At 40.2% G+C, this 22,399-nt stretch overlaps 1 protein-coding gene across 6 annotated transcripts in view; it reads right to left on the bottom strand.

Annotated features, from left to right (window-relative positions):
- The window catches only part of APOO (apolipoprotein O), a 124,658-nt gene that overhangs the window by 39,453 nt on the left and 62,806 nt on the right, over positions 1-22,399 (bottom strand). For all 6 annotated transcript variants that reach the window (XM_070750704.1, XM_070750703.1, XM_070750707.1 and 3 more), the window contains exons 4-6: positions 11,001-11,055; positions 5,771-5,866; positions 4,234-4,325 (exon numbers count right to left, since the gene is read on the bottom strand). In XM_070750704.1, the coding sequence (XP_070606805.1) occupies positions 4,234-4,325; positions 5,771-5,866; positions 11,001-11,055 (243 nt within the window). The remainder of the gene's footprint in view (positions 1-4,233; positions 4,326-5,770; positions 5,867-11,000; positions 11,056-22,399) is intronic.

The raw sequence follows: 22,399 nt of genomic DNA, 5'->3' as shown, positions 1-22,399 counted from the left end.
ACTGAAGGACACATAGAGAGCAAATGGGGAAGAGGAAAGCTTGGAAATTCTCAGTGAAAACTGGAGGACACACAGAGAGCAAATGGGTAAGGGGAAAGCTTCCTTTGCTCTGGGCAGTCCAGAGCGAACGAAGCATCTTCCTTTCTCTGGGTACTTGGAGAGGGAATAAACTTCTCTGGCCAGGTGCCACTCTCAAATTTCCTGGGAAATTTCTTGGGTTCGTAAGTGGAAAATGGTTCGTGAGAAGAGGCAAAAAATCTTGAACACTAGGTTCGTATCTAGAAAAGTTTGTAAGTATAGGCGTTCGTAGGTAGAGGTGCTGTATATCCACTTTGAAGACCAAGTAAGATAGCAACCACTTTCAGGTCACCACAGATTGACAATTTATGTTGACCGTAGTTAATGTATCTTAAGAGCTCTTTCAAGTTTTTATGTTTCTTTCATTGCAACTGCATAAGCAACTGGAACGGATGGTAATTGATTGCCATTATGCAGCAATATATCTTTAAGACTCTTTTTGGAAGCCTTAACAAACAACCTCCATTCATTTGGATTATAATCTATGTTGATGGCCAACATTAAACCACAGATATTGTTACAAACAGAAATACCACCTTCCTGAATAGAAGATCTTTTTGACAATCATGGTATAGAGATATATGAACATCACTTGCCAGGAGATTCCACTGCTTTAGTCTTGAACCTAAAGCCTCTGCTTTGTTCTTTGGAAGACCTAGATCTCTTATTAGGTTCCTCTTATGCCATTTGTGTTATGACATTCAGTGGATGTAAATGGCAGATAAAGATCATGTAAGGCTGTTCCTCACTACAAGTTTCCTGAGGTTCTTCCTCACTGGATTCAACTACGAAAGATTCAGGCACTTTTGGAATTGGTAGTCCTTCTTCACGATGTACTGGATGCATTGCTGATAGAATATTTGGATACTGCACAAACAACTTTTTTTTCTTAGTAAGATCTTTTTCAGTTGTAGGCACCATACAAAAATAACAATTAATAACATGATCTATTGCTTTTCTCCAAATCATTGGCACAGCGAAAAACATAGAAGGCTTATTCCCATTCAATCATTGGACAAGTCTTGTTCCACATGAATTACTGAATATATGGGGCAGCCAGTTTTTATCCTGGTCTCCTATTTTGCAACCAAAATATAAATTGTAGGCTTTCTTAATCATGGTTGTGATCCTTCGTTTTTGGGATGCAAAAGTAACTTCACCGCAAATATAGCAGAAATTATCTGCTTTATTCAAACATGTTCAATGCATAACTAAATTTACTAGCATAAAACAATGTTTCAAGATGCTGTCTAACTCACCAAGCAACAGATACTGTGACTTTTAAAGAATCTGGTGATGTAATATTAGCTAATATTATATCATCTTGGCATGCCTGGCGGTTTTCTACTTCATTAGTTGGTTGCTTATATCTAGAGCCAGTATACATTTTAAATCTTATTTTCGTTTTTAGCACCCCAAAATGATGTAAGAACAGCTGTTTTCATGCTCATAACTTTTACCTGTAGAACAGTGTTATCAGCGAGCTGATCAGCACAACGGCTCTGAAGTCCGAAGCTCTGAACAGCCTTTTCTTTTTCTTTCTTCCTTTCTTTTTTTTTTGAAGCAGAGGATTTTTTGCAGAGGCAAGCCTGGGGATTTCAAAGGCAGATTTTGCTATGTTGCAGTTTCTTCTATTGTGCCTGCCATCTTAGTCGACATGTGGCAATGGCTGAGGGGCATGGAGGCAGCAAGCCTCACACAAATGCATCAGGCACTTTTCCAGCCAAATTGGTAATTTTCTTCAATTTAACACAATTTTATAATTAAATCCTAATTAAACTCAATTTAATGCAATGAATCAATAGTAATGATCAGGAGCAATTCAATCTGCATCCCTCTAGGACAGACCTGGGCAAGGGGTGACCCACCTGCTATCTGTGACCAGTCTGCCGCCAGTGTTCCCTCTATGGCACAGTAGCCGCCGCAGCCAGGGCCGGTTTTGTTCCATTGGGTGGACTCCCGCTTCATGTGCCCTGCAGCTGCCCCTTCAGATCGCCGCCTTTGGGGTACATGCCCGAGGGGGAGGTTAGAAAAGCAAATGCAAGAACGGGTCCGAGAGGGCGCCGGGCGTCTTGGATTTGTACCTGGGTGCTCTGGGGGGCGAGCGAGGCTGCATTGCCTTGAATCGGGCACCGGGGCAGAAAGGGTTAAAGTAGTTACCTTTTGCGAAGGGCTGCCAATCTTTGTTGCTGGTGGAATGCGCCGGGGCAAGATCGGCTGCCTTACCAGGGCGGAGGGAGAAGAGAAGCGGGGTGGCGATTGCCAAAGGGCTCCAACCGGGAGAAGGGCGCTTGGTAAGCCCAGAAGGCTCTCTTAAGGAGGGGGAAGTGCACCACTTTTTTTCCCCAGCTGCTGAAATTCTATTAAATGCAAGCCTTCTACCAGTTCTTCTTGGGCTTTTAGACCTGCCTCAAGCCAGGAATTTGGGAGAAATCCTACCCCCCCTTCCCTCCTTATTAGCTCAGACAGAGATGGAGGCAGAGAAACAGAGGGGGAGAGGGGGGAAGTGAGAGGGGGAGGGAATGTGAGAGAGAGAGAAAGAGAGAGAGAAAAAAATGAGAAAATGATGGAGGGAAAGAATGAGGAAGAGAAACAAATGAGAAGGAGAGAGAAGGAAAAAAGGGAGAGGAAAGAAAGAAGTGGAGAAGAAGGAAGGAGGGAGGGAAGGAAGGGAGGGAGGTGAAATGGAGGGAAAAGAAAAGAAGGAAGGAAGGAAGGAAGGAAGGGAGAAATGGAGGGAACAAGGAAGGAAGAATGAAATGAATGGAGGGATGAAGGGAGGAAGGAAGGACTTTTTTGGGGGGGGGGTAATTTTTTAAAATGTTTTCTCTCAACATACATTCAAACAATAGAGTGTACGGTCTGATTTTCCATGAATAAAATGCGGTATTTTGTTAGTAACTGATGTCAATCATCAAAAAAGTTGCAAAAGGTTTTTCCCCCTAATTTTGTCATTCAGTTACATACTTTTCTTTTAATTAAATTCCCTCCTTAATGTTCCTTCAAAAAGTACACCAATTATATTTCTAACTTACAATATTAACCATTATGCCAAAGTGCTTCCTTCTTTCTTTATACATTTTTCTATAAACCAAGAAAACCTTGTATAGCCAATCAGATGTTAACAAAAGAAAATTAAAAAGAAAACATAAACATATATGTATAAATAGCACATTTACCTAATCTCAAATTTAAAAATTATTTCAACCCATCTAACATTTAGCCAACTAATACTTATCTACATTTCTTACTTAATTATTAATCTTAAATTTCAATCAATTTGAGAAAAGAAAAAAAGGAAAAAAATTCTAAATATTCTCTATTTTCAATTAATTAAAAATTATTAACATCATTAATCTCCCCAACAATTCTAAATTCAATTCCATTTATGCATTAATCTAAATCAGAATCACATACTACATATCTTATTATAATTAATACTTCTAACTTTATTAAAACAAATCAGCAATTCCTAAAATTTATACATCTAAATAGAAAAATAATTATAGTTAAAAAAGCAAACAAAACAATACTCCAAGCTTAATCAACCCTTCTCAAACTCTAATTTCTTTAATCTGAGCAGAACTTTGAACAGAACTCTGTTCATTTACTGTTCTTTACTAACTTAAAGGGATGCTAGTCTTTAAAAAACTAACATGATATCTTGATCTAAAATAGCAAGTTTTTCCAAACAATGTTAAAGTTAACAATTTTCTAAAGTGAACAATGACAAGCTGTTTGCAGTTCATCATTCATCATTAAATAATGATGTAATTAGGTCCTCCATATTTTCACTGTATTGTAAATCTTTGCATTGTTTAACATACTGTTTGTTTATGAAAAGATAGTATATGTATACTATATACAGTATTGGGTAGAACTGAGTTAATTATGTTAGTCCGGCCCTCTAAAACCATCCCAATTTCCCATGGGGCCCCATGGCAAAATTAACTGCCCACCCCTGAGTTGAAACGACTGAGTTGAAAAAACTGGTGCTCGGCTGGAGGAAGAGGCGTGCCCAAAGAAATTGCAACTCAGTCCCTGGCCAATCAGACAAGAAAATAACTCATACCTGGATTCTCCAAGCAGCGAGAATTACAAGATTTCAAGAAATATAAGCGTACATAAATAAGAAGGATTATTTTCAATAATTACCTTGGCAACAGCAACTGTTTGCTGTGGGTAGTAGACAGCAATACCAATCCCCATGAAGCTTATTGGATACACCAATCTTTTAATTTTAGAACCTATTCCGTAGAAGAAATGATACTTCTAATGTATGATATACTGAATAAGATTAAATTAAAAGGGCTTACATATGGCATACAAAGAGTAAGGCATACAATGTCAGGGAAATCTATAAATACTACACACAATGCAATCCCAATAGCTTAAATTGCTAGTTCATTCTGTTTAGTGCTTGTATGCCTATCCTTGGTGCACCACAGGGGACAAATTAGTTTACAATAGCTGACTAGTGGTGTTCAGGTTGCTGACTCTTCCAGGCTCCTCTGCTGGTCTCATCTCACTTGCCTCATGTTGCATTGTCTCACATCTGGCTAAATCCAGAGCCGCTTCCCGTCACCACACACAAATGTAGCTAGGTTTTTCCCATTTATCTACTTGCAATATTGCATGCTTTCAAATTGCTGGGTGACTAAGAGCTGGGGCCGAAATGACAGGAGCTCACTCTGTCTCAAAAAGCATACTCGAACTGCCAGTGTGTAGACCATTTCTGGCCTGCAATTCCAGCATTATTAAGCCACTGCATGGCAGTGTCCCCAAAAGGGCAGATTATCAGCCAGATGAAATAAGTAGGTTGGGGAAAGTATGTTAAATGATGACAATTAGATATAAAGATTTAGGAAAACGGAATAATGAAGAGCAAAGGAATACTAAACATTGTAGCAAGATGATGCAAACCTGGCTTTGGTTATTGAAAGATACTTAATTTATAATTCAATCTCCAAATTCTAAAACATCTTAAAAAGTACATATTGTCTAGCAACATAGATATATTCAACAAGCGATAAAGACTTGCTCTAGTAATTAAATGCTGTTTATGAGTGCTTATACTGTGTCAGATTATTCATTTATCAATCTAGCCCAGAAGAACTCTGATTAATAGCAGAGACAAGGTTTAGTCAGGATTCTTTTCTACCTCTACTTCATCTACTAGAGACTAAGAACTTATACCATATACAACATGTACCTTATAGATAAGCCATGATTTTTAACATATGAATTCAGCATCAATATGAAAACAATGCCTACTTGTGATGTATGTCTATCATCTACATAGTAACAATACCTTTTAAAAAGGATCATGATTTATGTAATGTTACTCTGTACAAGAATATGTATTTTTTCACTGTATAAAAATGAGCCATTAAATGCATAATAATCATGTTCCTTAATGGAATTTATTTTTGAATTACTTGATATAATTGTTAGTTTGTAATAGGTATTTTTACACCTTTATTATACATGGTCCTCTTGTCTGAAACATGTTGAGATTATTCCAAATAAATTCTAATGCTGATGTATTGAAATTTTTATTTATAGTTTAATAATGGCAACATTCTGAGTGAGCATCACAGTATCAATTAATTGTATATTGCAGTTTAAATTCTGCCTTGCTAAAAGAGAAAATGGACACCAATATTTGAACAAACATTGAAAACAAACATACCTCTTGACAAGAACAATCCAACAATACCAGCAAAACCTATAACACCAAGCCTTGGATAAAATCCTGGAGGTGGAGCTTTGATGATTTCATAACTCTCTTAAAAAAAACAGTATTACATTACCTATTAATACCTAGTTACTAGAGCATTTAAATATTATTCAAGACTTTAAATTATTATTTTTATGTTTCCATTATCAATAGCTAGTTACAAAATTAGAAATATATTTGATATATTGATATAATAAAGGCATATTAATTTAAAAGGTATTTGCACAATGTCCTTGTGACAATCTTGACTAAGAAACAATTATTAACTAAGAAGTATCAATCAACTTTTATGTTTAATTGGGGTTTAAATCAGGTGAACCAATTATTAACAATTGGTTATTTTGTTTTCCTTGTTCTTTACTGTTGCCACTGTTCATTGGTAATTAGCACATCAAGATCCATTTCCTAGGTCAGCATTACATCTATAATAATAATAATAATAATAATAATTATTATTATTATTATTATTAATTAGATTTGTATGCCGCCCCTCTCCGTAGACTTGGGGCAGCTCACAACAATGATAACACAACATATAACAAATCTAATAATTAAAAGTCATTAAAAACCCCTTATTAAAAAGAAAACATACACACAAACATACCATGCATAAACTGTATAGGCCCGGGGGAGATGTCTCAGTTCCCCCATGCCTGGCGGCAGAGGTGGGTTTTAAGAAGTTTACGAAAGGCAAGGAGGGTGTAATTGTATGGGGGAGGGGTGTTAGTTGTGTTATTTAAAAAGCTGTTTGTTCTCTTGGAATTCCTGAAATTTAGATTGGAAATGCATTGGAAATTGCATTCAGATTATGACATTTAAAATTTTGATCAAGTTTCAGAATTTTTACTAGATTGACATACTTTATCTTAAAAGTAAATACAGTACTTTCTTGAAATCCCTTCCTCTTCAATGTGTGTTCTAGGAGAAGGGGAAGATTAAGGAATAGGACATTGTTCAAATAAATAGTGTGGTTTTTTCATTGCACCCTCTCAGAGTGGTGAGATCAGAGAGAAAAAGATTTAAAGAGTAAGGTATTTGCATAGTGTGCCTGATTTAGGGTGACAATGCAATTTATTGCTTTTGATGTGTGGAAGAGCAAATAGTTGACTTGCAATCCTTTAGGATTACTTGTAATCACTTTTTCTTCAGTATCCCCATTTTGAAGGAGAAATAACACAGATCAGGCATAGGACAATGCATAATGCCTGTAATGACGATAATTAATTGAGGAACACTGTAAAAGTCATACATTGCCTTAAACTGGCTATAAAGTTATTTTTTCAGCCCCGTCATAACTTTAAATGGTTACTGAATAAGTAATTGGTAAGCAAGGATTATCCATAATTGCTGAAATGTATGAGAGATGTAGATTATTAGCTTCTCTGCTAAAACAGTTACAAATGATAACTGAACAAACGGATGTTCAGCAAGGACTATCTATATCAGGGATGGTGCACCGTTTGGACACCGAGCGCTGAAACAGGAGCGCGCACAAACATTTTTGGCACCAAGTGCCAAAATAGAAGCGAGCACACTGGCCACCTAGTCTACCGGTTTTGGTGCACATGCGCACACGAAGACCAGCTGTCTGGTACATATGCGTCGGTGCCGCCTTGCCTTTTGGGGCTCTTCACTGCCTCCCTCTGCTGGAAAGCTGAAGCTCCTTCCGAACCTTGGAAAAATCCAGTGCAGCCCCCCCACACACACATTTAACCACTTCCTGGCCGGTGTGTCTCCATGCGTGAGGAGACGTGCTTTCCTCCAGTCCTCCTGGGGAAGCTCAGCTCCCTACCAGCAGCTTTTCCTTCTCCTAGGCTGCTCCAATATCCCGTCTGGAAGTGGCAGCATGACAGCCGCCACCGGGGACAAGGGGGTGGCAGTGACAAGGACAGGCAGGACAGGGTTTCACTCCCTCTCCGCCTAAGTGGGCTACTTGTGCAGCCCCAGCCTTCCAGCCAGCAGCGCATCTGTGGTCTGGAGCACATGGTTGGCTTAGGCCCTGGCTGGCTGGCTAGCTGGCTGCAGGGCAGCTGCCTGCCTGCTGCTTCTGCCACCAATGGAGAAGCAACAGCATGAGAACTGGTGCTGCCGGGTGAGGCGGCAGGCCAGAACCTAGAACAGGAGCAGAGTTGCCAGCCGGGACGGGGCTTCTCTCCCTCCCTTCATGAACAGGCTTCTTGTGTGGTCCCAGGCCTCTAGTGGGGAGGGAGAGAAGCCCTGACCTGCCCATTCTTGCCACTGCCACCCCCTTGCCTCTAGCGCTGGTGATTCTCACACTGCCACTTCCCCGGCTGCAGTAGGAGCCGCGGGTGGGGTAGCCGCTCACCAAGTCAGCAAATGCTGCGCCATGCGCCCAAGTAGGCCAGTTGCTCCTGCCCTTCTCCCTGCAGCTGCCACTGCTGCTGCACTTCTAGGAGTGAGGCTGAGCAAGAGGAATGCTGGAGACAGCATGCCAGCTAGGAAGCTGTTGTGCTTCCTTGACAAAATGGCAGGGTTGGCAGGTGCTCTTGATCATGGATGCGCTGCAGGCTGGGGGGTTGGGCTATGTAAGAAATCCACTCGGGCAGGGAGGGAGAGAAGTCTCAGCCCACCTGTCCTGGCTGAAAACCCTAGTTCCTCAGGAAGTGACCCCTGGGATCCCCTCTCCACGACTTTTGGCTTGTGCATCTGTTGTTCTTGCTGTTGTTGATCTTCGCATGTGCATGCGCGCCAGAAAACAGAAGTCTATGGCTGATGTGCATGCATACACTTGAAACAGGAAGATCATCTTCTTGGTGCACACATGCACACCACTGGACAGCTGCTGGCACATGAAAACCAGCTGGCTGGTGCACCAGTATCTGGAAGAGCAACAGGTGATGGCTTTTTATGTCCAGAGAATTGATTCTGTGTGCCACTTCTGGCACATGTGCCATAGGTTTGCCATCATGAACCTACCGTATTTTTTGGAATATAAGACGCACCAGAGTAGTTAGTTTTGGAGAGGAAAATAGGGAAAAGAATCTGCTTACCAGGTATTCATCTGGCTAGCATCCTTAGTCTGTCACCTTAAACACATAATTTTATCCCCTGGTTAAAGGCTTAAAAAAACCTTTATTCTGAGACAGTAACAATGAAAGAGCTTGTAAACCAGTAAGATCTGGGAACATCTTTAGTACCTGGAAAGAAACAGTCGGAGCAAGTAGAGCAATAAAAAAAAACCTGCAAAGACTTAGGGCTTGGAAAACATTCTTCACAAACAATGAAAGAGCCTGCAAGGTAAGAGCTGGAAAGATTGTTAGCAACTAGTTATGGCTGGGGGGGGGGGGGGGGAGAGCTACATTCAGAGTATGAGTAGATTGACTTTGAAACTTATAAACAGGACTCGGGTTATTATAAAATTTGGGGGAAGTTTTATGATTGGATAGAAAATTAAGAGATATGTATGTATTAGCAATTGGTTAATTTTGGAAAAATTGAAACAAGAGAATTTGATTTAAGTTTTGCAAGCCAGATGGCAAAGATGAGAAATAGTGCTAGCACTATATAATGATATAACACAAAATTTACTTATTGTTTAGATTTTAAACATATAGAACTTTATTTTACGATGTAGGTGATATATTATGAATAGTTTCTTTTATTAAAGATACATATATAGATAATTTTTAATTAGCTATATGATATAAGATTAAAATTTAGATAAAAGAGATTTTATTATTCTTTGCATTGTTGTAACCTTTTGTAGTAAGACGGTGAGGGAAAAAATTAATTTAGATTTTTAAGAATTGCTAATATTGTATAAAATTAACAGAAAATGTTACATGGGGAGAGATAAGAGCCTCCATTGAGGGAGTAATGAGAAAAGAAAAGTTTGTATATGATTGATTTTAAGCATGGTTGTTGTGTTTATAACTACAGTGGTACCTCGGTACTCGAACGCTTCCTTTCTCGTACATTTCAGATAACGAACAAAATTTTCGGCAAAAATTTGCTTCGGTATCTGAACAAAAATTCAGATACCGAACAGCCAGAGAAAATTTTGTTCATTATCCGAAATGTAATCCCAGCAGCTTCAGGGGGGCTGAGGAGCTCTCTAAGAGCTCCAAGCTGCAGGAAGGGTGGGGGCTGCTGAAATCTTGGCAGCTTCTGGGGGCTCCTTTCCTCATTGCTTCCTTTTATTACCTGTAAGCAGCTTCAAAAACTTTCTCCTTCCCTGTGGCTCCAACACGCGGCAATTTCCCTTCCAGTAGCAAGAGCGCCGGGAAGTCACGTAATGAAGGGAAGCTGCAGGAGCGGCAGCAATTGCTGAGATGGCTCCGTCGGCTTCCCTTCACCACGTGACGTTCCCGGCGCTCTTGCTACTGAAATCGGCGATTTCCCTTCCAGTAGCCGCCACCGCCGGGAAAGAAAAAGTTGGTGCAGCTGCCTGGAGGTAACAAACTGAACCGCTGAGGAAAGGAGCCCCCCGAAGCTGCCGGTATTGCAGCCAGCCCTACCCTTTCTGCAGCTTGGAGCAGTTAGACGGTAGAGACAGGGAGGGGCGTATCAGATCCCGACTCACATTACCTCTCACCCCGTCCCCTCAGATCTTGTGGCAGCTGCTTTGCAAAGCAGCCTTGGTCGCACATTTCGGATAGTAAACAAAATTTGGGGCTGGCAGGAGCAGTTGAGAAAGATCTGAAAGAAGAAATGAGCATACCTGTGCATAGTCAGCGCTCCCCGAGAGTATTTAAGGGGAGGAGTTTACAGAGTGCTCTTTGCAAGAAGTCAACATTTGTGCCTCCGGAGGAGAAAAGCCTGTAAAGAGTGTTTTGCTTGACAAACCTGGATTCAGTGTTGGACATTTATAGGGTTAATCTTGTGAGTACACTTTTGTGCTGTTATCTTATCAATTTGGCCTTACACCCGGATTTTGGCAAAGGAAGAGACATTGCTTTAATTTGTGTTTGTGAAGTAACAAATGTCTAGTAAAAAGAACTCTTGCTTTATTTTGAAACCTGTGTGTGTATGTTTGAGCTTTCATTTGGGGCTAATCGGTCAGCTGCTGTACAAGACAGAACACATAGGTAGCACAAATGTAAGTGGATTGAATAATGAAGTTACAGTACTTAAAAAATATGTACAGTAACACAACCACATAACAGTATATTAAAATATTTCCAAAATGCTTAGAGTTTAATTTCTGGAAACATGCTCTCACCTTTAACATATTCACAGGCTTTTTCTACCTTAGGCAAAGCTTTCCCAGTACAGTCCTAAAGAGGGCAAAGTTGAAACAACTATTAGTATGTTAAAAGATTGCAGCATTTTTTCCAAAGAAATTTAAGTATGGGATATTTCTTGATATTTCTTCCCAATGTAAACCACAGGCCCTGGCTTTTTAAATCCAAGTCTGATTAACTTTGTGAGATCAGAGAAGATTGGCTACCATCAAAATAACTGAGTTGACAAAGTAATAACATGAAAATTATTGTGTTTACAGTTTAGATTGCAAGAGAAACAGATTCTACTTGTATAATTTCTGCAATAATAGAATAGAAAAACAGAGTTGGAAGGGAGCTTGGAAGTCTAGTCCAACCCCCTGCTAAGGCAGGAAACCCTGCACCACTTCAGACAAATGGTTATCCAACATCTTCTTTAAAACTTCCAGTGTTGAAACATTCACAACTTCTGGAGGCAAGCTGTTCCATTGATCAATTATTTAAATGGTGGTCCACCAGACTCCAAGGTCCCTCTCACAGTTACTACTGATTACTGAACAAAGCTTTTCCAAGCTAATAAGTTCTCTCTGAGCTGTGAAGCTTTACTGAGCTGCGAAACCTCCTTGCTTAGACCAGTGTTTCCCAACCTTGGCAACTTGGAGGATATTTGACTTCAACTCCCAGAATTCTCCAGCTAGCGAATGCTGGCTGGGGAATTCTGGGAATTGAAGTCCAAATATCTTCAAGTTGCCAAGGTTGGGAAACACTGGCTTAGACAAGTGTTTATTCTTATAATAGGTCCAAACAATCTGCTTTTCCCCCTCCTCTCGATGTTGTATATCTCCATCGTTGTCTTCTAATTGCTTAGTGCTTTTCTTTTTCTTCTTCAACTTATAAGCCAGTGATGGAAAACCTTTTTTGGTTCCAAAAAGGGTGTGTGGGGGGATGCTAGCATGTGGGGGGATGCTAGCATGTGTGACGTGCCCACACCCCTTCCCTCCCCCCACACATTTGCAACCACCACCCCCGCACTGCCGTCTCGCATGCGTACAGGCCTTTCCAAAGCCTGGTAGGTGAAAAAAATTGCCCAACAGACAAACTGGAAGTTCAGAAAAATTCACTTCTGGTTTGCTGTTGAGGTCCGGGAGATGTGCATCCTACCTGGGACTTGTAGCTCTGTCACATTTTTCGGAGAGAGAGCAAGCGAGAAGTGCACACCCCACGGGACTGGCTCCCCTGCTCTGGGCTCTGCCTACAGTAATTTGAAACGCACTCATGCCTGCGAGGAAGAGGAAGCAAGCATCGATCCTACAGGCAGGACTGCGCTTTAAAATGCTCCAACAAGCAGTCCAAAGCAACCAAGCAGCAAGGGGGAGAATCAGGACAGGCAGGCTGAGAGCAGGAGTTGGGGGAAAGAAAAAAAAGACTGCTGCTGCTTTTGCTTTTGGCTGCATGGAAGGAAAGCAGCAGCAGTCTTTTTTTTCTTTCCCACAACTCCTGCTCTCAGCTGGCCTGGCCTGATTCTCCCCCTTGCTGCACACACACGCATGAGAGCAAATTGAGAGGAAGATTTTCACTCTGGAAAGCTTGCTGCACATTCAGAGCTTCTTGGATTGCTGAGTAGGAGACAGAACGTACAGCAGAACCTATCTCCATTCCCTCCCTTCCTCATGAGTGAGAGAAGCCCTGAAATGTGCGAAGATGCCTGAAAAGCTTGCTGCACGTTCGGAGCTTCTTTGATTGTTGACGGGGAAAGAGAACTTACGGCAGAACCTATCTTCATTCCCTCCCTTCCTTCATGAATGAGAGAAGCCCTGAAATGTGTGAAAATGCCCGGGATCCTTGCTGCACATTTGGAGCTCCTTGGATTACTGAGGGGGGAGAGAGAACATATGGCAGAACCATGTGAATCTCCTAAATGGGATTGCTATATATCCCTTATGTATTTTGGAATTGTCTTATCAGATCAATAGAGTTTGACTATTGTAAATTTAACAGCTTATTTGGTCTGATTTCATCCGATTTTGGAGAACTGACAATTTGACAATCAGCTGCTGAGCGGTATGGAACTGGGCAGTTGGAATGGGGCGGCGGAGAGGCTGTGACGTGGAGATTTTGAGAGCGAGTGAGGGCTTGGTAGTTGATTTGGCGCTCGGACTGAGTGGTCGCCGAAATGCAAATGTTCGTTAATCTGCTGGAACTATGGACTATGCGGGGCTGCTGAGTATCCTGAGGCAGATTCAGAGCACCTGACAAAAAGATCGAGGAGAGAAAATACTAGTGTGAAAAGCCGGCGGTATCGTGAAATCAGAACTGATAGAGAACGGGAGGTGCAGATTCCGAAGCAGAAGGTACGGATCGGTGGAGGTGAACCCACCTATATATATAGAGAGAAAAATACAACTGGCCCCTTTGGACTCTTTAGATCTGTAGCCTGGAGAACCATAGGTGTTTTTCCCCCCCTTCCTTTGGAGAATTGTAAGTTAGGGAGAGAACGGAAGTGATGTGATAGGCAACACAGAGAGACTCAAAAAAATAAGCATAGAACTCTCTGAAGCATGGTGGATATTAGACTTATTGGACTATCAGATTTTTGTGGGACACACTTTTTTGGGGGGGGGTTTATAAATTTTGTATTGTTTTTCACACCTTACAGAGATTCCAATTTACATACCTCAAATTAAAATATAGTACAATACAATATCAAATGCCAAATTCTTAGTCAAAGTAATCAATTTTTTATAATTATTTATCCAATTATTTCTGGTATATATCATTCATCTTGTGCTATCTCCTTTCCAAGATTTTAGATAATGTTCTTCGCTTTCATTTATATTTAAAGTGCTATAGCTATCTAAATTTCTTTTGGCTATTTGCTATTTTTCCTAACTATGCCATCATGCTTCCATCTCTTTCTAACCTTCTTAGAAAACACATTCCTACTTTCATTTAAGAAAAAACCCTCATTTTATCATAACTGCCCTTAATAATAGAAAATATCCAAATTTACATCTCTTTAAAAACCCAGGAAAAAAAGAATTTAAAAAAAAAAAGAATAAAAGGAAAAAGGAAAGAAAAAAGAAGAGTGGAAAAGAAAAAGAAAAGAAAACCACTATTCATATCGTATCTTAATCTATACATAGGAGGAAGGGTTGTTGTTAAAAATTTTAAAATACATTTCCTATTCAATTCATTTATTTCACTTCATTCATTATATCAGTATATCCCTTCTATTTTAACAAATCAAAATAAATATAAATCATTATCATTCCATTATTTTATGCGATAAGTATCTTCCATTACAAAAGACCAAAGTATTAATATTCTTCCCTAATCTAGATATTTTCCACTGTCGTTCTTAGTGTGATAATCTTCCCTAATCTATAAATCCTGCTGCCAATCGCAGCATAATAATCTTCCCTAATCTGTGTCACTGTCATATCAGTGCAATAATCTTTCCTATACTAATTATTTTCACTGCTAAATGCAGTACTATAATCTTCCCTAATCTATATATTTCCCTAATTCTAAATATCTTCCACTATGGAACTCAGTGATAATCTTCCCTAATCTATTGATTTTGTATCTTTGTTATTTCAACTGTCTTTCCTTATAATGCCTAACAAAATTAGTGCTAGTTATTATCCCATATTAATCCTACTATTATTATAACTTTCCTCCCTTTTCTTTTCCCCCTTCCTTCCACTTTGTTTATCACCATGAATCATATAAGCAATTTATAATTCAAACAATCAGAATAATAAAAAAGAGAGCAAAGGGAGCAAAGAAGAAAAAAAATGTCACCCAAAACTAATAATAACCATTATCAAATATCTCACCTATATAAAGCGCAATAATCAAAGCTATTTTCAATTTTTTCATTTATAAGCCATTAAATTTTCTCCTCTTATATACTTCTTCCATTTTACACTTTATATCACTTGCTTATATATTTGTATATATATATATAAAGCACAGTGATCCCCCGCTCGTTGCGAGGGTTCCGTTCCAGGACCCCCCGCAACAAGCGGGTTTTCGCGAAGTAGCGCTGCGGAAGTAAAAACACATTGTGCGCATGTGCAGATGGTGTTTTTAACTTCCGCAGCGCTAGCGAGGAGCCGAAGATTGGGGGCGGCGCGGCTGTTTTAAAACGTCGCCGCCGACATGGGGGGCTCGCTAGCACCCCCCCAACCCCCAACCCGGGTTTGGGGGGGTGCTAGCAAGCCCCCCATGTCGGCGGCGACGTTTTAAAACACCCGCGCAGCTTTCCAATGAGTCCCGAAGACAAACGCGGAAGTTTGACGTTTGTCTTCGGGACTCATTGGAAATCTCCGATCGTTTTAAAACAGTTGCGCCGTTCTCCGCTGACTCCTGGCGAACTTCCCCGCTTTAGGAGTCAGCGGAGAACGGCACGCCTGCTTTAAAACGATCGGAGCTTTCCAATGAGTCCCGAAGACAAACGTCAAACTTCCGCGTTTGTCTTCGGGACTCATTGGAAAGCCGTGCGGGTGTTTTAAAACGTCCCCGCCGACATGGGGGGCTCGCTAGCACCCCCCCGAACCCGGGTTGGGGGTTCGGGGGGGTGCTAGCGAGCCCCCCATGTCGGCGGGGACGTTTTAAAACACCCGCGCGGCTTTCCAATGAGTCCCGAAGACAAACGCGGAAGTTTGACGTTTGTCTTCGGGACTCATTGGAAAGCTCTGATCGTTTTAAAACAGTTGCGCTGTTCTCCGCTGACTCCTGGCGAACTTCCCCGCTTTAGGAGTCAGCGGAGAACGGCGCGCCTGTTTTAAAACGATCGGAGCCGGCCGGCTCCGATCGTTTTAAAACAGGCGCGCCGTTCTCCGCTGACTCCTGGCGAACTTACCGGGCGAAGGGCGAAGGGCGGGCGAGCGGGTGCTGGGGGGGGCTTCGCCCTCCCGCCAGCAAGAGGGGGAAGACCCAGGGAAGCCGCCCAGCAGCTGATCTGCCGGGCGCCATCTACGCATGCGTGCCCATAGAAAAAAGGGCACGCATGCGCAGATGGTGTTTTGACTTCCGGGTTCAAAAATCGCAAATTATCCTGTTCGCAATGGTCGGGGACGCAATAACCAGGGGATCACTGTATATGTATTTTCATTAGTAAGCTCCCATGAAATTAAAATATTAAACTCTTAATAAATCCCATTCATATACTCAATTCTTTTTGTAATATATAACTTTGTAAGAACTTTGTAAGAATAGAGAACAGAGAAAAGAAAGTGCTAATATCTTTTAGTAACTTCTAAATATTCTTACTAGTATTTTAATTTTAATTTTCTTAAAAGCATTTAATTCTTAGAAGGATTTAATTTCAATTTCAATTTATATTATTCAATGTAATTTCAGTCAGATCAGACAGTCCAAATGTAATTTCAGTCAAACCAATCAGTCCAATTAGATCAAATCAATTCAAATCAGTTTAATTCAGTTCAAATCATTTCGTCTTGAACGCTGATTTCCTTCCATGCATTAGCAGATCAATTTTCTCAAGAGCACTGTCTTTACACTTGTAACATATGTAATTCCAGTCAAATCAATCAGTCCAATTAGATCAAATTGACTCAAAGTAAGAATATTGTCTTTAAACCATAAGCAGACTGCTATATTTCTTCTGGCCACATGATGTCACTAGGTGATCAATTTTCCAGGTCTTCTCTCTAAATAACTCAGAATGACACTTTGGCTATTACTTCCGGTTGCTATCACTTCCTGTTATATTCTGCCGTTGTTCTTTGTTTATAGAAGAAAGTAAAGATAAGGATTCCACAACAAAGGTTCCAAATTCCAAAAGGCGAGTTTCAAAGAGTTTCAATTAGGTAGTGGAAAATAATCCAAATGATGGGCAATTTCACCACTTTAGGAGCTTTCGCTAAAATGCCACTGCACAATTAGCTGCCTTCTTCAATCTCAGGACATTTTAACTCTGTCCAGCAACCAAGCGAGAAACAAAGGTCTAAAATCCCATTCAGGCACTCTCTGCTTACGATCATAAACAGAAAATCTCTTCTTCCCCTCTGCAAGTAAGTCTTTCAATTCTCTTTCCAGATGGAATCATTCGGCTATCCTACCGGCGTTACATAGTCTCTGTGTCGGAACAGGCAAGGCTGTCTGTCCGGCTTCACCACAGCCGGTACGAGACAAGTCAGTTCGCCCAGCAGGGCATGCTGGCCCCAGCCAGGCCTCTGGCAGCGTCCCATGCATCACTCTCCCTGCAGGAGATCTGGTCTGGTCCAAAAGGACCAGAACTCCCGGGCAATGGGATTTGGGGACATTTCCCAGGAGAGAGGAAAATATCCCGGTGGTGCAGTTATGAGACCCTGCCCCCCAATCGTTGTGGGACATTGTTGACCATCACCACATCTTGTCAAGAAACTCAATGGAATTGTATTAAATCTATTAAATTCATCTTAAATTAATTTAAAACATTGATTAGTCAGTAGGACCAGCGAACTTGGATTGACTTATAAAAACAAAACGGAGACCACAAACCTACAAAATAGAAGATTTTGGAGGGCTATTCCAGGAACTGCATAAAAATGTTATAATTTATTCTGATTGATAGTATAAGGTAAAATCTGTGAAAGAACATTGTAATAGTTTTAATAAATTTAATAACTACTTAATAATCACTTATATATTTAATTAATATTTCACATTTAAGACCATTTATATTTTATAATCACAGTATTTTGAATATATTTAGCTTGTTAGAATAACTTTATTGTATTTATATTTGCTAGTTAGTTTAGTAACATTTATAATACAGATAACCCTCAACACATATAGCCATTTATTTAACTTTTTATTAATTATATTTTAATAGATATATAGGCATAGATAGATATAAGAGATTTATTACATAATATTTAAAGTTTACTATAAACTGATTGTTTTGTGGATAACATAGACATATTTAGAAATAGAAACAAATAATTAATTCCTCCTAATTAAGGATTCTCCTCCCACTCCCTTCTCTTTCTTCTGTTCCTGTTTTCTCCCCTTGACTTTTTGTGCTCTCTCCCCCTCTTCTACCTAATAATCCTGCCTAGATAGCATTATTGCAAATATAGATAAAGGTAGCCATTTCAAATAGATAATAGATTTTAAGCTGACATAAGTGCCAGCTTAAAAAAATAAATTCAATTTAACTGTACTAGATTTTAATAACCACAGTAGAGTAAAAGTAACTATACAGTAATAGATCTACATAGAAGGAAATATAGAAGGACGTATATGGTTATCTAGAACAGGATATTTAAAATCTTAGAGAAACAAAATCAAACTATAAAAGAAATGGCAAGCAATCCACCAAGAGTAGGCAAAAAACCAGTTCCAGTGTCAGATACTAACATCTCTTCACCTGCATCACAGAGACAGATAGAGGAGATGGTGCCTATAGGCAAAGAAAAGGGAGGAACAACATTGATGCAGAATATGAATAATACCTTGAATATGGTGCAAGAAACAATGTTGAAGCTCCAAGACTAATAACAAATAACCACACAGAACCAAAGACAGATATATCGAGGATGGACAACAAGATAGAAACCAACCAAGCCACCATCCCAAAAAATGAAGAAAGAATAATAATTGTAGAGAAAAAAATGAAGCAAAATGGGGAAAAAATTCAAACTATAGACCAGAAATTACTCAAACAAAGAATTAGAAAACTCTCCAACCTATCTCGAGATGAAGAGATCATGTTATTTTTTGAGGTTCCAAAATATAGTGGAAGCTAAAGAAGAAAATCTGGGAGAAATCATGATAACTATTGTAGTTGGAATCCTACAGATAAGCTGAGAAGAGGTGACTAATGAAACAGATGAAACATTTAGGATCCATGCAACAGTAACTCCCAAGAGAAGTACATCTGAGGTTTGATAGAAAGAGCACCAGAGATGGCAAGCTAACGTATAAAGGCAGAGAGTTAAACATATTAAAACAAATTTTAAGAAGGGTTCGAGAACTGAGGAGACACTACAAGTCGCTAGCCTCAGTGTTAAATAAAAAGGACATTACATTCAGATGGATCATACCAGAGAGAATGGTGATAAATCTGGTGAAAGAAGAATTAAGGTCGACTCGACACACCAGAACAAACACAAGAAGTACAGGGGGTGGACAAAAAAATGGAAACACTTGACTTTTTGGCATCATAATGTTTGAACATGTTCAAACCAAACAAAACTTGGCATATTTTAATGTTTTTTTTAATTCTATTATTTGATATGTTTTTTAAACTACCTTTTTTTAAATAGAAATTTAAGGAAATTGGTTATAACCTTCTAGAAATGGCAGACCTCTCAGACTTTCAAAGAGGCCAAAGAGAGAGACTTTCAGCGAGGAGGCTGCGAGAGCGCTGTCTCCGAGTTCTTCGGGAACGCCTGCCCTGCCTCTACTCCAGCCCCCTCACTGAAAGAGAGAGAGGAAGGAGATTTCTCTCTCCTTCTCCCTCTCTCTTTCAGCAAGGAGGCTGCTAGAGCACTTTCTCCGAGTTCTTCGGGAACGCCTGCCCTGCCTCTACTGCAGCCCCCTCGCTGAAAGAAAGAGAGGGAGAAGGAGATTTCTCTCTCCTTCTCCCCCTCTCTCTTTCAGTGAGGAGGCTGCGAGAGCGCTTTCTCTGAGTTCTTTGGGAACGCCTGCCTGCCTCTACTGCAGCCCCCTAGCTGAAAGAGAGAGAGGGAGAAGGAGATTTCTCTCTCCTTCTCCCTCTCTCTCTTTCAGCGAGGAGGCGGCAAGAGCGCTTTCTCTGAGTTTTTCGGGAACGCCTGCCCTGCCTCTACTGCAGCCCCCTTGCTGAAAGCTTGGGAGGAAAGCGCTCCCACGAAGGGGCTGTGAGAGGGGTGGGGCGGGCATTCCCGAAGCGCGCAGAGAAAACTCTCTCGCAGCCCCCTGGCTGGGAGCGCAGGAGGCGGAGGAGGAGAGGGAGTGAATCAGGCGGGTGGGGGGCAGGGCTGAGAGGCCAGGGGCGCGAGGGGGCCAGAGGCATGGTGGGGAGGCAGGGGCGGCCGCGGCTCCCTTTCCTTTTACTGCCGGCGCCTCCCCGTCCCCCCGCGGGCTGGCAGGGGGATGGGGAGCGCGCACCCGTGGAAAAGGGTGTGCACGGGGGTATTTGGGGATGCGCGCCTGCTCACGGGCGCAGCTTACGGGGAACGGTGCCTGAATGTTTAGCGTTTCAAGAGGTAATGTCTCAAAAGTACTGACTGCTTTTGAAAGAGAAGGGAAAATATCCTCAGCCAAGCACAGGTCTGGTCGAAAGTCGAAGTTGTCTGAGAGAGACCGTCGGACTCTAAAGCAAATTGTTAGAGCGGATCACAAGACCGCAGCTCCTAAAATCACTGCAGAGCTCAATAGACACGTACAGAACCCAGTTTCCACAAAAACTGTTCGAAGGGATCTTCCCAAATCTGGATTCCATGGAAGAGCTGCAATTAGAAAACCTCTGCTCTCAAAGACAAATGTTTCAAAGCATTTAGAGTGGTGTAGAAACCACCAGAAATGTTCCCTCGGGCAATGGCAAAATGTGATTTTCTCTGATGAAATCATCATTTACCATTTTTCCGACCTCTGGCTCTGTTTACATCTGGAGACAGCCAAAAGAATCATTTCATCCAGACTGCCTTCTCCCAAATGTCAAACATGGCGAGGGTTCAGTGATGATCTGGGGTGTTATTTCTTGGAAATCCGCCAGGCCAATGATTTCCCTTCATGGAAGAATGAATAGCCATCGCTATTTAGGAATATTGGCCGACCAAATTCATCCTATGGTTCAAGAACTGTTTCCAGAGGGGGCTGCCATCTTTCAATATGATAATGCACTAATCCATAGAGCAAGAAGTGTTAAAGAATGGCACGAGGAACATTCTTTTTTTAAAAATAGTTTTTATTAAATTTCTTATTTTAAAAAAATCAAACAAAAAAAGACAATGCAATCCAAAAATACAAACATCGAAAAACCACCACCAACAAACATTTAAGAAAAATATATAAACTTATAATTATACTTTCTACTTTGTGAGGAGAAAAAAAATAATAATTCTCTATTACTATTGTCAATGTTATTTATAACCATTCAATAAAATTAATATAAAATATTTTCATCTTCTGCCCTGGATATTCGGTGTACTTTTACTTGTCTTGGTTATTGTTATCTTGTCCATTAATGTACTATTATCTTACCGCCTTATGTTAAATTTATATTAAATGTGATCCCCTTATATAGAGCGCTGGTGAGACCACATTTGGAATACTGTGTTCAATTCTGGAGACCTCACCTACAAAAAGATATTGACAAAATTGAAGGGGTCCAAAGACGGGCTACAAGAATGGTGGAAGGTCTTAAGCATAAAACGTATCAGGAAAGACTTAATGAACTCAATCTGTATAGTCTGGAGGACAGAAGGAAAAGGGGGGACATGATCGAAACATTTAAATATGTTAAAGGGTTAAATAAGGTTCAGGAGCAAAGTGTTTTTAATAGGAAAGTGAACACAAGAACAAGGGGACACAATCTGAAGTTAGTTGGGGGAAAGATCAAAAGCAACGTGAGGAAATATTATTTCACTGAAAGAGTAGTAGATCCTTGGAACAAACTTCCAGCAGACGTGGTTGGTAAATCCACAGTAACTGAATTTAAACATGCCTGGGATAAACATATATCCATTGTAAGATAAAATACAGGAAATAGTATAAGGGCAGACTAGATGGACCATGAGGTCTTTTTCTGCCGTCAGTCTTCTATGTTTCTATGTTTAATATCCTAAAAATATTTATTCTATAGATATATTACATATGTATATAATAGAATTAATTGTGTTTTTCAAATAATAAAAAAAAAGAATGTTTAAAAAATAAATACTGTATTATTACATATATTGTGATTTTAGTTTTCTTTCCTTTTTGCAAACCATTCATAGAAATAATTCCAAATTTTATAATAATCGGTGTCTTCTTTATTTCTTAATTTTAGAGTTAGCACATCTGCTTCTGCACAGTCAAAAATATTTTTAAGAGTGAGTGAGTCATCTGGTACATTTGGTTGCTTCCAACATTGTGCTATTGCCATTCTGGCCGCTGTTAGTACATGTATTGTTAAATAATACTTATCCTGTTCTAGTTTTTGATCTATAATTCCTAACAGATTTGCTTCGGGTTTCATAACTACTTTGACTTTAAGTATATCGAATAACCATCTTTGTATCTTTATCCAAAATTTTTATCATTGGACAAGTCCACCAAATATGATAATACGTTCCCATTTCTTCCTTACATCTCCAACATTGCAGTTTTAATTTTGGGTACATCTGAGCTAGTCTTGCAGGTAGAAGATGCCATCTATAATACATCTTATAGAGATTCTCTTTATATGCTGTTGATT

The sequence above is a fragment of the Erythrolamprus reginae genome, chromosome 4 (genome assembly GCF_031021105.1).
Source record: "Erythrolamprus reginae isolate rEryReg1 chromosome 4, rEryReg1.hap1, whole genome shotgun sequence".
Lineage (NCBI taxonomy): Eukaryota > Metazoa > Chordata > Lepidosauria > Squamata > Dipsadidae > Erythrolamprus > Erythrolamprus reginae.
Note: the sequence above shows the minus strand (reverse complement) of the source record. Positions and strands in the feature narration are given on the sequence as shown.